This window comes from Sebastes umbrosus, chromosome 20 (assembly GCF_015220745.1).
Source record: "Sebastes umbrosus isolate fSebUmb1 chromosome 20, fSebUmb1.pri, whole genome shotgun sequence".
NCBI lineage: Eukaryota > Metazoa > Chordata > Actinopteri > Perciformes > Sebastidae > Sebastes > Sebastes umbrosus.
This window is the reverse complement of record NC_051288.1, coordinates 3,547,454-3,562,538: the sequence shown is the minus strand read 5'-3', so window position 1 is coordinate 3,562,538 and position 15,085 is coordinate 3,547,454. Positions and strand designations below refer to the sequence as shown.

Genomic DNA, 15,085 nt, shown 5'->3' with positions numbered 1-15,085 from the left:
AAACTTTTGTTTAAAGGTGCTCTATATTATATCCAGAGCATTAATATAGCAGCAAACAACTATTTGCTATGTAAAGATATAGAGGAGTAATGTCTACCTGAGCAGAGAATGAAGTTGCTCTCTTTCTGTGTGTGTTGTAATCCGAGCTTCTCCGTGCTTTGTTGACATCGCCGGGCCTTCCGCCAATACCTACCTTAAGTGCATGTTCGTGCATGCGAGTGAGCGTGCCCCACTGGCTAGCTCACCACAGTTGCTCTGCACTGTTCTCATACGGCACTTACAGCTGATAACACCGTCCCCACCGACGACGACATTGCGGAAGTGTATCACCCACTCGTTAGCTACCAGCCGATGGCTCAGCCACCGCTATATGCAGAGCCGTGCTGTGGCAATAGAAATGCTCCTGATCTCGCATTTAGCACCACAAAAACCCAAGAGTGAAAACACATTCCAAGTCCCTAAAATGTTCCTTGAAAGGTGCTAAATTCAATATTCAGAGCAGAGGGATTGCTTCCACACGGCTCTCAACATGTCTGAGCCGGCGGCTCGCAGCTAATGGTATGAGAACAGTGCAGAGTGGCGGTGATTAGCTATAGCTATGTCAACAAAGCACCGAGAAACTTGGATTACAACACACACAGACGGAGAGTGACTTCATTCTCTGCTCAGGGAGACGTTACTCCTCTATATCTTTACGTAGATAATAGTTTTTTGCTGTTATATTAATGCTCTTGGGCCTCATGTATAAACTACTGCGCAGCTTTCACACTGGAAGATGGCGTACTCACAAAATTGGAAAAGTACGTAAGCAAAAAACTTTTCACATGTATAAAACCGTGCGTACGCCTGTTCCTGCGCACCTTTCCTTTATACATCTCAATGAACGTGAAATTTAGCGCAGCTGCACGTGCCACTTGGTCCGCCTTGTCTCCTCCCATTAATTACTATGCAAATGACTATACACACGCTCCATGCTGTCACTTATTGTCCAAATAACGATGGCGAATCACGCTGGAAAAGGAAGAAAAAAGAAGAATGTCACCAAATGTGAAATTGAAGTGCTTGTTATTGAGGTGGAGGCTAGAAAACATATTTTATTTGATGGTCTTTCCTTGGGAATCAGTATCAAACGCTATATTTGGCTCATTGTTAGGTGGGCCAGGGTCCGGTTCATCCATCTGTAGCTCCTCTGGGGCACAGACACACCACGTTGGTTTGCCACACTGTGCAGCACGCGATCTTGGTTTTGGCACAGTGGTTAAGGCATGTCATCTCTGGGACATTAGTTTAAATGTGTTTTTGTTGTGCCTTTCTGATGTTAAATATTATGCTCAAACTAGTGAAGAAATATGTGTTATTTTAATCCCAGTTCATAAACAAAGCTCAGTAAGTTGAGTGGAAAAAATATTTTTACACATTTGGCGAGTTTCAGTACTTTGTAGTTTGGCACTGCCAGATGACAGAGTTTGGAGGACGGCCCGCACATTTTCACAACTGGTCTAGAGTTTGCGGCACAGTCCGCACATTCTCACGTCACGTTGATTTTTATACATCCCGGCGTGAGCGTGAAACACAGCGTACGCAACATTTTAGTACGTGCGCACCGTTTATACATGAGGCCCCTGGATATCATTGAGAGTACCTTAAAGGACATAAACAAAATACGATTTTCGGCTGGAGTTAAGTTACCCCACACCCCCCAGGTTAAGACTGTTAGCTTTGTCAGCAGTGTTGCCGTTGTTTTCAGTGTAAGCGCTGTTAGCACCGTTAGCTACTAGCCACCAGCTCAGCTGTCGCCATGTTGAGAGCCGTGCAGAGGCAACAAGAAAAGCTCCCAATCTTGCATTTAGCACCTTTAACTATTGGTGCTATATTTCCTTTTTGAAAGAGAAATTAGGGTCTACTGCCAAACTTGACACACTGTACCTGATGAAGGATGGGCTTTAATATAATTGTATATGTTTATTACTTTAAAAGTAGGGATACTGGAGCAACCATTTTTCCCCATATGAAATGAGAGCAGCGTAAACAACACCACCAGTATATGAATATTTCGTAATAGACTCTGTGTCACTGTTTCTCATGAGCTCTAGACAAACTGGTGCCGTAATGTAGCACGAGGAGCTGTTATTCAACTGGTGATGTTAATCTCTCTATTCCTTTTCTCTGTGTATCCATGCTAGCGTTGACTAATCGCTGCTTAAACAGTCATGGTGTATAGTGATTAGTGGCAGCCCACCAGGACGGGTTTAATGACACACACTGTGTTTACATTACATTACATTACCTCCTGGTTCAGCCCGGGGATAATGCTTCTGCCGGGACGCTATTTATACACACAGAGGGATATTGAGACTGTAAGATAGGCAGTCACACATTCCACTTTTATGATGGAGAACATGCAGACACAGATCAGGCACTCAACACCTTCCATCCTCTGTGTCATGTCAGCGCAGTGTGTGTGTATGACACCATGTTTTGAGCTGTGTAAACTGTTTATGGCGTGGAGATGAAAGGCCTTCGGGAAGCTCGTCTGGGCTGTTGCACACAGCCCCGCAGACACATAACAGCATTCTCACCGGCTCTTTTTCTCCTCGCCGATAATTACCGATGCTCGCCACGGATGTCCTGATTTACATACTGTGTCGTATTTGGATGTGCCGCGCCTTTTATCTCCCGGCTCATGTTCTTTTTCTCTTGTCTGTTTTTTGGGTTTTTTTCTGGCACACATACACACCGTGTCGTTTGATCTAGATGTGATTGGCAGCCCAATTCTCTGATGAGCTTTTGAGCAGACGTCCCAGGCACATTCAGCAGCAGCATTGTGGTCGGTGTGTGTGTGTGTGTGTGTGTGTGTGTCCTGGTGCGAGATAAAGGTTCAGCGTGCGTATTGTATACAAGTGTGAAAGGACAGATTTGATCATTTGAATTGCTTTCCGCAGCAGGTGTTGTTGCCATAGTCATATAAATGTCTCGCTATTATACACATCCAGTACTGTTGGAAGAAGTTCAAAGTGCCGGAAGTCAACCTGAAAGCAAAGGCAAGGTTTATACAGGAGCATAGCTTGCCACAACCATGCATTAACCTCTCCTCTCTCTTCGTCTCTCTGTGTCTCCGTCTCCAGCCCGAAGAGTTGACCAACGCGTTGGAGATCAGTAACATCGTGTTCACCAGCCTGTTCGCTCTGGAGATGCTGCTGAAGATTTTGGTCTACGGGCCCTTCGGCTACATCAAGAACCCCTACAATATCTTCGATGGCATCATCGTGGTGATCAGGTGAGCAGGATTTTTTCTGACATGGGGATTTTTAGGCCCCGACACAAAAAGCTGACAGTCGGCTGTCGGAGAGTTTGGGTCTGTCGGTGAGCGTACTTTGGCCTAGTTTTTTTGGTGTGTCCCGCCCCCTCGGCTCTAGTCGTCTGCCCGTGACGGCGGCTCTCTGGCCGATTTAGCATGTTGAATCGACAGCAGAGCTCGTTGGTGAGAGAAATCTCTCTGATTGGCTGTTCGGCTTAAGCGAATCAGTGCAGGAGAAGAGAAACGGACGTGAGGAAAGCAAGCCAACGAGTAAAGTCAAGAGGAAAACCATTTTTTCATCTTCATCTCATCTGATCATTCCAATGCACGGATTTTTTCACAGCAACATGGCCATCTGGAATGAAGCTAAGTGGTGAGTGAGAGCGGTGTGAAAATTCCTCTCACGCAGGCGCAGAACGTACGTGCTAACTGGCCGTCGGCTGTAGTCTTTGCAGTGTGTTCAAATGCAAAACAAAGGCGATGTGAGGCGACGCAACAGTCAACCATCATCGCCGCTAGTTCTTTGATGTCGGCTTGGTTTGTCTGGGCCTTTTCACAAAGCCCTGAAATGATACAGGGATCCTTTTTACCTGCTCTCGGTCTCTATCTTTCAAATGATACCAGTGGGAACACATAACCTAAAGGCCCTACATTGTACCCATTATTATTATACGAGAATAACCTAATGCTGTAATACAGTCACGTTAGCTTTCCATCCAATAAAATGTACCCACACTCAAACCATTCCAATGTGGGGAGTAAATAGAGAGCGATTCTGTAGTCTGGTAGTAAACACGGTCAGGCCACCGCTGCAATAACGGTTTCTCCATTTCTACAAAAAGTGCTTCGCTATTGCTATTTTCAAGGCAGGTAAATGTTGAAGAAAAGTGACCTGCCAGGAGAGCTCACTGAAACAGGAAATGCACGCTCACATATGTCAGTCGTATGGGCTTCAAATGAAATAGAGATTAGTAGCTGCTTGTATATATAAAAATATAAAAATGAACATTATCGACAGAATGCGAGAGGTTTCAGTGTTGACGTGATGTCAAAGATGTCTCTGTGTTGCGTTGCCGAGCTATTTAGCCCCGGCCCCTCATGTCTTGTAATACCACTTATTCCTCGAGAGGCGATAGTGAGTCACTGTAGCGTCCAGTCTGCCTTCATGAGAGGACAAAGAAGTAGAGCTGCCCCAAGGGTTTGTCAATCACGTTGAAGGTACAGGGTCTGTGTACGTTTAGATAGTTTATTGGATTAAATCCAAAATGGCAGAAACAAGACAAAACTTGTATTTCCATTTCATCCTCCCCCCGCCACCAGGAGCCGACTTCGCCGGGAGGAGGGCAGGCGGGGGGCTTTGGGAGACAAACCTTCAGCTAGCTGTTAGCTGTAGCTGATCCACAGCTAACCGCTAACTGAAGGTCCGTCTCCCGCGGAGCCGCCGCATGCTCTCCTCCCGGCGAAGTATTCTTCTGGCGGCGGGAAGGACGAAAGGAAAATATTAGTTGTGTTCTTGTTTCTTTCACTTTGGATTTAATCCATAAACAAACTATCAAATTGCACATGCACCGTACAGCCCCCCAGTTAGTTACACTGTAAATACAATATAGGCCGACGCCACACATGAAGATTGTGAGATAGCAGTGTTACATTGACCGGCTCTCGAAGTTTCAGCAGTTTGGTTGAATTTTGCGTATTCTTGCCCTCATTATCATGGCACCTTTAATGCTAATATCCAAAATTAAAGTGTCAATTCACCATTTAAAATAATATTTTTCTTCATACATTTGTGATTAGTTAATACGTAATTAGTTGATTTCCAACACTTTGTAATGAACTACAAATAGTGAACAGTTATAATTGTTAATGTTTGATGTTGGTGTTAGTAATAAGAGATGTTATCATAAGATAATAAACTACAAAGTGACTGACTGGCTGGTGAACATAGTGGTGCGATAAGGCATATTTTTCCCTCAGGAGTTGGTGGAGAACAACACAGAGCTAAAAGGAGATAAAAAAAAAAAGGTGTAAATAGGCAACTGTTAAACACGTTCATAAGGGGATATGTCATTGTTGTGTTTACAGCCTGTTCTTTATGGCCAAAAAAATCAATAAATACTCCTTTTAATGATTTAATCAAGTATAAATAAATGACGAACACATGTTTTTAAGTATAAATAAGCCATGTGCAGCTCCCTATCGAGTTGTAAGCGCTGTTTACAATGCTCAAACATTTATTGAACGTGTGAATTCTCTGCACATCGTGTTTAGAAATAGTGAAAATGGATACAGTACAAGCAGCAGTTCTTCATGACACTTCCAAAATGAATGTATGTGTGTGTGTGTGTCTCCTCTCTTTGGACAGCGTGTGGGAGATCGTGGGTCAGCAGGACGGCGGTCTGTCGGTGCTGAGGACCTTCCGGCTGATGCGGGTGCTGAAGCTGGTCCGCTTCATGCCGGCCCTGCAGAGGCAGCTGGTGGTGCTGATGAAGACCATGGACAACGTGGCCACCTTCTGCATGCTACTCATGCTCTTTATCTTCATCTTCAGGTATAGGGAGAGTAAACGACCTCGCATCCTGTCTCACACTGCAAAAAAATATATAAATGTATTGATCTTACAATCTTGTGGGGAAAAAAAGAAAACCGTTTGATTAGTGACTGTGAAACAAATTCTGCAGATGGAGCTGAAAGCACAAAGGTGTGGAATGAAAGTAAATTGGTAGATCAGTACATTGTGACTTCAACACGGGAAAGCAAGGAGCAGAGAGAAGCAGTGATCAGTAAAGACGGTGTGACAGGAAGATCCGTCGATGGGGTGATGAGATTAAGTGGTTCCCTGTTGTCGTCAGCAACCCCTTCTTTCTGCCTGGTTAGGCCAATTCAATGTGTGGAAGTTTTCTGCACTTGTATAATGCACAAACACGCATGCAACAAAACTTCTCTACGCTACGCTTCAAACCTCATATGAACTTGAAAACCTAAGGAATCCATTGGAACCAACCATGTCATACTAGCTTGTAGTGAAGGAGGCTAAATAATGCTTCAAACTACAGCTAAATTCTGGCCAGGAAAAACTGTCATGGCCATTTTTAAAGGGGTCCCCTTGACCTCTGACCTCCAGATATGTGAATAAAAAGGGGTGATATGGATACCCACAAGTCTCCCCTTTACAGACATGTTTGGGGCAAGTCATAGTCAAGTCAGCACACTGACACACTGACAGCTGTTGTTGTCTGTCGGGCTGCAGTTTGCCATGTTATAATTTGAGCATATTTTGTTATGCTAAACGCAGTACCTGTGAGGGTTTCTGGACAATATTTGTCATCGTTATTTGTCACACGCACACAGTTCCAAGGGCCTCGTATATGCATATATAAACAGCCCTCTGATTTGAGTGAGGAGTTGCCAAGTTGACACAGCAGAGGCCTGTTCATTGATCCCTCAGCTCCAGTTGAGCTTCAGTGTCTGCGTTTCTGAATTAAAGACAGACTGCAGTGCAGACTCACTGCTGCTTCATAATAACAACACCCCCGTACAGTAACATACAGTGTTACTGGACGTAAGGGTGAACTTTCTTACTTTCTTTCTTGCAGTGTTTTTCACTGCGCTGCTTTTGTACAAATTTTAAAAAATGAAGTGCAGCTAGTTAGTAAATGGGCGTTGGAGGTGTTCACAGGCATATTTTGTCACTTTTGGACAGAGACAGGCTAGCTGTTTCCCCAGAGAAATAGAAATAGGAGTAGAACGGACATTGACCTGTTTCCAGTGGTCATTTGACTAGTACAAAAGAAAAGTTGTTAATTGTTATGGCGACAACAGAACACACATCAGTAGGGCCGTACAGTGTGGTCGCAGCTCGCCGAGAAGAGAGCGGATGCAGCTCCAAAGACAGATGGTGGGCGAGTTAGCTAGGTAGCTTGTCCTTCTCTGGAGTGGCAGGGAGTGAGGCGGAGGGACTGTTAGACCAAACCCACTGTTCGGTGCTATACTACACTGGTTACAGAAAATTAACCGAACAAAGTTGTCACTGATGTGACGATAGCGATGTGCTTTCCTCCGCTGTGACAACGGAGTGTGTGGATGAAGCATTAAGTTGTTACATTTTGCTCATGTACTCTGGCTCTCTGTGCTTCGTAACGTTACTACTCCACTGCTCGTTTTAGTGCAAAACCTCACCTCAGTGAGTCCACGACTTGCCGTAAGTCGGTTTAGTTTATGCTAGGGCTGTCAAAGTTAACACGATAATAACGCGTCAACGTAAATTCTTTTTAACGCCACTAATTTTTTTAACGCATTAACGCAACTTGCGATTTTTAGGTTGTAGCGGGCTCAGTTTTAAAACTAGAGTGAAGATACTGGTATCATATGAAACTCCAAAACTCCAAACTTAAGCTACATTTTGTCGAGGAAAAACTGTCATGGCCATTTTCAAAGGGGTCCCTTGACCTCTGACCTCAAGATATGTGAATTAAAATGTGTTCTATGGGTACCCACGAGTCTCCCCTTTACAGACATGCCCACTTTATGATAATCACATGCAGTTTGGGGCAAGTCATAATCAAGTCAGCACACTGACACACTGGGCTTGAGTTTGCCATGTTGTGATTTGAGCATATTTTTTATGATAAATTCAGTACCTTTTTGGACATTTCCAGTAATACATATATACATACATTTGCATAAAGCAAGAATATTTAACCACTCCCATGTTAATAAGAGTATTAAATACTTGACAAATCTCCCTTGAAGGTACATTTTGAACAGATAAAAAAAATGATTGATTTGCGATTGATCATGATTTAATATTTTAATCGATTGACAGCCAACGTTTATACGGAAGTCCACCACGGTCGCAAATAGCAACAGCGCACATAAAAATGGTCGCCGCTCTGACCATCCTACTATTATTTGAATAGGAATGTCCGCTCTACTTCGATTCTATTTCTTTGTAATTCCCCTGCTTCCTGTCGCTGTGCTGAGATATGCTAATCACCTCCCGGCTCTAGCTCCGTACTTCCTCTCATCTCACTCTCAGTAAGAAAAGCAAATATTGTCAAACTATTCCTTTAATTTCCAAAGTACTGCCAACACCTTTTAGTTGGATGGAATTGTGTCTTTGTTTCTAATGCCAGTGATCTCCATTTGTTTGAATGAGTATAAAGTGTCATTGACTTGGTTTGTGACTCTCTCCATGGTGCTGAACTTAACCTGGCGTAAGCAGTCTTATTTCCACTCTCTTTCTTGGCAACATTACTGCCACAATGCATTAAGGGGCCAACTGTTTATGAACCAGTTACTGGCAGTACTCCATATATGGTCTTTTTGTTATTTTTTTCTGCTTTTCTGGGTCATAAAACTAACTGGTGAATACTTCTCTTTGTGCTTTTGTATGACAGTCCCCTGGGCAGTAATTACCATTCTTGTTCAGTATATTTTGCCTCAGCTGTCTTGCAAGCAGCAGGTATAATCAGTATGCCGGAGTCAAAACAAGTCTTTTCAGCATGTTTATTTGTACTCTATCTAATGGGGTTGGCCCGATGTAAACATTTACCCTCCGTTTCCTGTTTGTGTTTTCTCCTGGCTCTCCCCTCCTTCCCGTGTCAGTATCCTGGGGATGCATCTGTTTGGTTGCAAGTTTGGATCTGAGAAGAAGAGCGGTGACACTCTGCCAGACAGGAAGAACTTTGACTCTCTTCTCTGGGCCATAGTGACCGTCTTCCAGGTGAGCACATGCCCCTTTTTTCCCCCCTTCCCTTTACTCTGTTAAACAATTCACTGCGTTATGGCCAATTTAGCTGCAGCTTTACGCCTGACTTCACAGTCTGTTGAGGTAGTAAAAATTTAACAGCAGTATGACCTGAAGGTACGCAAGTTCATCTACCATCTGGAAACTTCCTGTGTGATCAAACTGTACCTGGTGAAGTGCCCTCGAGCAGCCGTCTCCCTGCGTCATTGGTGCCGACTGAACCTTTTCTCATTCAGAAACCGAGAAGACAATTTCCTCCTGAATAAATAAAATATCTCAAATCAAATATTCCTCTTAACTCTCCCTCCCTGCCTGGCCTTTATCTATCGCCCTCATTTACTTCCACTCTGTCTAATTTCCATTTCTAAGTATCTTACATAGGTTAAGTAGGCCTGTTTCTTGTTTCATGTCACCATGGATTAGTGATTTTGTAGGGGCCAACCATTCATCCATTATCTATCTATCATACTGTAGTATTTATTACCCTTAAAGGTCCCATATCGTGCATTTTCAGGTTCATGCTTGTATTTACGTTTACTTCCTGTCAGCTGATGTCATTCACATACACTGCAACAGGAAATAAACTGGTACACATTTAGAATGTTTACGTTTAAAACTGTGAAATGTTTTAAATATGTATGTATGTAGATTTTTGACATCACAAATGGACAGAAATCCTGACGGCTTGTTTCAAACGCACAGTTTATGAATACGGGCTGTGTGTGTTTCTCTGTGGCTTAAGCGTTTTGATACTTTCACAGTATTCATATAGGACTTAAGCCTGCTTTATAATATAAAAGACATGAAAATCTCACTTTTTACAATATGAGACCTTTAATATAGAACCCATTTATAATTCAGTGAAACATCTGATCACGGACGATGTAAAGTGTCATCATGTCTCGCTGCACAGGACATTGTACTGACAAGTCTGTTCTTGTGACGGAGGGTTTAAGGTATAGCTTCACTGATACAGTCAGTGCTTGTAGTACGGAGTGACAGAAGCTTTAGTTTAGCTTTACATTAGTTTCAGGTGTCAGGGCCCACCCTGGCCTTCACCTGAGAAATGACGCTCAAAAAGACACATACCGGCCATGAAGAAATATAAACCAACTATAAACAGATGCAAAGTAACTGCAAAGAGACACAAAATGACTACAAACAGACACAAAGTGACCACAAAGACACACAAAACAACTGCAGATAGACACAAAATTACCACAGAGAGACATAAACGACTACAAAGACACAAAACGACTACAAAGAGACACAAAATAACCACAGAAAGACATAAACGACTGCAAAGACATAAAACGACTACAAAGAGACACAAAATAACCACAGAGAGACATAAACGACTGTAAAGACATAAAACGACTACAAAGAGACACAAAATAACCACAGAAAGACATAAACGACTGCAAAGACATAAAACGACTACAAAGAGACACAAAATGAACACAAAGATAGATAGATAGATAGATAGATAGATAGACTTTATTGTCATTGTCATTGAAAACAACGAAAAACAGTTTAGCAGCTCTTTGCAGTGAAAAACAAACATTAAAAACATTTAGTCACAAGTAGAACAATAAATTGTAAAGGTCATGTGCCTAGCGAGAACGGAAAGCTGGACCAGCATAGAAACGGTATCTGAGGGGGACAAGGCTTAGGGAGCTGTCAATTATCAAACAAATACTATTAAACTACTAGAACAATCACTGAACAACAATAATGTGCTTTCTCCCATTCATCCCTCTCCTCTCCTCTCCTCCAGATCCTAACCCAGGAGGACTGGAACAAGGTGTTGTACAACGGCATGGCCTCCACCACTCCCGTAGCCGCCCTCTACTTCATCGCGCTCATGACTTTCGGCAACTACGTCCTCTTCAACTTGCTGGTGGCCATCTTGGTCGAGGGTTTCCAGACCGAGGTACAACGTCGCTGGTCACGCATGCACAAAACAATGCAAAAAAACTGCCACAGAAAAAAGCTGAAATTATTGAGCTGTTTTGTCTGAAAAATCAGTCTTAAAAATCCTCTGTTTCTAAAAAACATGTGAAAGAAATCTGATTGGGATAATTTATCCAATTTTAAGTGCAGGTCAACTTGTTGAATCTTACAGGGTGATCTGGCTCGCTTCCAGGTCTGAACATCAATTATTCCTGTTGAGGGTGAAAGTGTTTTGGAAACTAATATTATTCTGCCTTGATAGTTTTTTAGAAAATGAGGTTTTAAGACTGAAACATAAGGCTAAATTACTCAATGAAGTGCTTTTTTTTTTTTTCCAGTGTAGGCACACATAACACTCCCACACACACATAATAAAATAGATACACAGTAGGCATTAACCTATACCTTCTCTTGTACTCTCTGCGGCGGGTTATGCGAGGACACGAGAACACACTCTTTCATTTTTCCCCTCTCCTCTTCATCTCCATCTCTCGCTGTCAGCCTCTTCTCCTCCCACTCTTTCCTCCCCCACTATATCTCAGCGAGTCATCCTCGTTATTGTTGCTGCTTATTCGCCAACACGGCCGTGCCATAACGCTCATCATAGGAAAACTATGTCTGCTAGACTAGACGGTGCATCAGCCCACATCACCCATTGAGTCTCATGCTCCGATACCTTATTTTCATGGCCCCCCTGATCTTCTTCCTCCTTAGTACAACTCTTCTTATGTCATCAAAATAAAGTGATCTGCTCCCCACCACGCAGATACTGATGTATTTAGAGAGAGCAGCATTTCCGCGACGAGCAAAGAAGTTGAAACTCATTGAGCGAACAGCTTTATTTGAGACGGATTGAGCAACTGAGAGAAGGGAACAGAGGGTGAGACGAGATGGAGAGAGTAAATCACACAAGTATTCAGCCTATCTCTAGCTGTCTACTTGTCTCCCTCCTTCTCTTTTCCTTAAGTGGTGACAGCACCTATGCTTTGATCTCCGGCGCTCTTTGGCTCTTAGGCTGAGAGAGAGAGAGAGAGAGAGAGAGAGAGAGAGGGAGAATAGATGGAGGGGCGGCAGGGAGAGAGGTTGACAGCCTCATAAAATATGGATTAATCTGAATGGGCTTCTCCTCCTATTGTGCTTATCTGCTGTACAAATATCGAGTGCATGACGTGTTGTGGATGGAGTCACAAAATGAGGTGGGAGACAATGACCAAAGCCGCTTAAGATGAAGGCTTTACATGCAGGCCAAGACTGCAATTAATGCATTCCTTGGTGAACTTCTTAAAGTCCAACTGACATTAAAAGTAGGTTTTGCTACAGCACAGTAAGAATATATCAGGGCTGTCAAAGTTAACGTAATAATAATGCCAATTTGTTTTAATGCCACTAATTTCTTTAACCAACCAACCATGTCATACTAGCTTGCCGCGAAGGAGGCTAAATAACGCTTCAAACTACAACAGTGAGAGACAAATATTTGTTTTGATCTCATTTGAATTGCATCATGAATCACGTATATGTTTTTTAATTTAAAAGATAATTTTGCAAGTCAAGAAAGTCTCAGTTTGTCTTAGTTTTATCGTATCATTTCATTTTGTGTGAAACCGCTCAGTGAACTACATCTCTTGTCTCGCACAATATACGTCACTAACGCCAACATGGCCGTTACCATGGCACATTTCACTCCGTTCTTCCAGAACAAGGGAGACAAGTATTAAGAGGTGAAAATCATTAGAAGTCTGGCCATTTTGGGTGACTTTTGGCTGAGTAGTCTTTATACTTCAACAGTTTTACAACAAACTTCGACTTTCGTGACTTGCAAAATTATCTTTTAAAGGTGCTCTATATGATAATCAGAGCAAAAATAAAGCAGCAAACAACTATTTCCTATATAAAGTGGAGCGCTATAGTGGAGTGCTGTCGGCGCCGTCAGCTGTGAGCTGCCGGCTCAGTCGTCGCCATGTTGAGAGCCGTGCGGAGGCAGCAGAAATGCTCCCAAACTCGTATTTAGCACCTTTAAATTGACAAACATCATGTGTTTCAAAATTTCATAGTGCAATTTTGTCTCTCACCGTTGACTACCGTACATATCTTTTCCAAAATAAGGTCGCATGGTGGTTTAACGGAAGGGGCGGGACTTCGCCTCTCTATATCACTTCAATTCCAACGGCCCACCGTTGCTTATTAGCCGTTGCTTATGCCCCGTTTGTGATTTGAGCGCAAATTGTGATTAAAAAACATTGGGTAACATACAGAGTGTTGTGGTTAAATTACTACATTTGACTAGTCGCAAACAATGCCAACGCTAAGAAGCTAGGTTAAGTTGCTAGCTCTCTTGCGCCTTACAGCTCGTTGTTTGCCCGGCCTGCAACTTTGCTGTTTTGGTTTGTCTCTCTATCTCATAGGTTAACAAAATAACTCTAAAAACCTACTCCTTAGCTACCCGCCCGAGAACTCTTCAAACACTCTCATACAGACACTACCAAATGTAGAAACCCCCTTATCACTGCGTTCTGTTCTCCCCCCCTCTGCTCTCTTGTATCATCACAGAGCTGTCGGCTTAATTCACCCTCTCCTTTTCTCAACTTAACATCCCTTTCTGCAAACACTAAGTTTATTTTTAGTCGGACCAAACTTTCCCTGCGTCAGGGTTGCTAGGTAACGGGCGCTTGAATGACGCGAGCCCAAGCCAGGAGAGATGTACGACTGTAGAGCCAAGACACACACACACACAGAACTGCATCACGTGTAATGTGTCCATATTGCTTTGGACACAAAGGCAGAGGGGAAATGATTTTTTCAGTCCTGCTTTTATTTTCGGGATTTAACTCCTTCCTCCATCTCTTCCTGTCATCCTTCTCTTTCTCTCATTGAGTGTCTTCGTCAGGTTGTGAAAGCGTGTCCACGCGACGGAGTCCAATATCCGCTGCAGAGAGTGCAGTGTTTCTTTATGGAGACACAAGCTTGTTCTTTTTTTATTACACCTCTCACTCTGACAATAAACACACCATGTCACACATAATGCAAACACGCACACCGAAGCACACACATACGTACTCGACGAGTCGGCTGCACAGGAATGCTTCCATGCCGAGCACAGTATGTCCTGAACGATTTGCACAGCTCATTATATGTCAAGATCATTTTCATTGCTGCTTTCTGACCGGATGATGGACCGATGGAGGGTAAAACACGGCTGTGCTCTTCACCTCTACTCTTTGCTGTCTTGACTTTTCATGCTTTTTCAACTAATTCAAGTCACTGAAATAGCCTACACACGTGCAGTTTTGATATGTTGCACGGTAAAGTTGAATGAATCTCCTTTAACTTCTGCTCTTTGTCTACCGCTGTGGTTTCCACCTCTCAACCTCTGTGCCTTCTTCTCCTGTGTGCGCCTCCCTCTTCCTGTCCGGCTGCACCGATCACTTCCGCTGTAGGAAGTGGCCAAGCGGGACGACTTGCATGTCCAGCTGAGCCTAAATCAGCTGCCTATAGACTCAGGGGTATGTAAAGCACTGCAGCTCTGCCTCCCCACCCCTCCATTTAACTGACTAACCGCCCTCCTCCATCTCCCCTCTGACCTCCCTCTCCACCCGTTCTCCTCATCCTCCCCTATAGAAAGGCTTTGCAGATAACGTGTCGGATCTCTCAGTGGCCACAGCTTGGAGGTCTTCTCATTAATAGTTGAATAGTAGCAGGATAACTCAAAGTGCACGTAGGTCCTGTACGAGTCTTTCTTTTGGCTGACCAACTCAGATCATTTATCAAATTCACTGATGCAGATATTTAATTCCAAGCGTATGCCAGCTGCTGGTGTCTTTAAAAAGGGCCACTCCACCCAAATTACAAAACCCATCTGCTATTTTTAACTTGCCATTATATTTTATATATATATATATATATTGGGCCATGCAGATAAGTTTTTATTCACAGAAGTTTTGAGATCTTCACTTCTGAAAGTTTCGCTGCCAACCCAATTCAGTAGAGTACTGAAGTGGGAAGTAAAACGTCCAGTTCATTTTTCTACATAGACAGTATCAGGTGGCTCGTAATTGGAGCTTTTCCAAAAGATGAGTAACTTTGAT

General features: G+C 43.2%; 1 protein-coding gene across 16 annotated transcripts in view; it reads left to right on the top strand.

Moving 5' to 3' along the window:
• Positions 1–15,085, top strand: part of cacna1g (calcium channel, voltage-dependent, T type, alpha 1G subunit) — a 351,728-nt gene that overhangs the window by 201,264 nt on the left and 135,379 nt on the right. For 12 of the 16 annotated variants that reach the window (XM_037754983.1, XM_037754985.1, XM_037754990.1 and 9 more), the window contains 5 exons: positions 3,126–3,277; positions 5,664–5,849; positions 8,906–9,023; positions 10,825–10,980; positions 14,438–14,503. In XM_037754983.1, coding sequence (XP_037610911.1) covers positions 3,126–3,277; positions 5,664–5,849; positions 8,906–9,023; positions 10,825–10,980; positions 14,438–14,503 — 678 coding nt within the window. The remainder of the gene's footprint in view (positions 1–3,125; positions 3,278–5,663; positions 5,850–8,905; positions 9,024–10,824; positions 10,981–14,437; positions 14,504–15,085) is intronic. The other 4 variants (XM_037754992.1, XM_037754991.1, XM_037754994.1 and 1 more) reach the window with 1 other exon arrangement.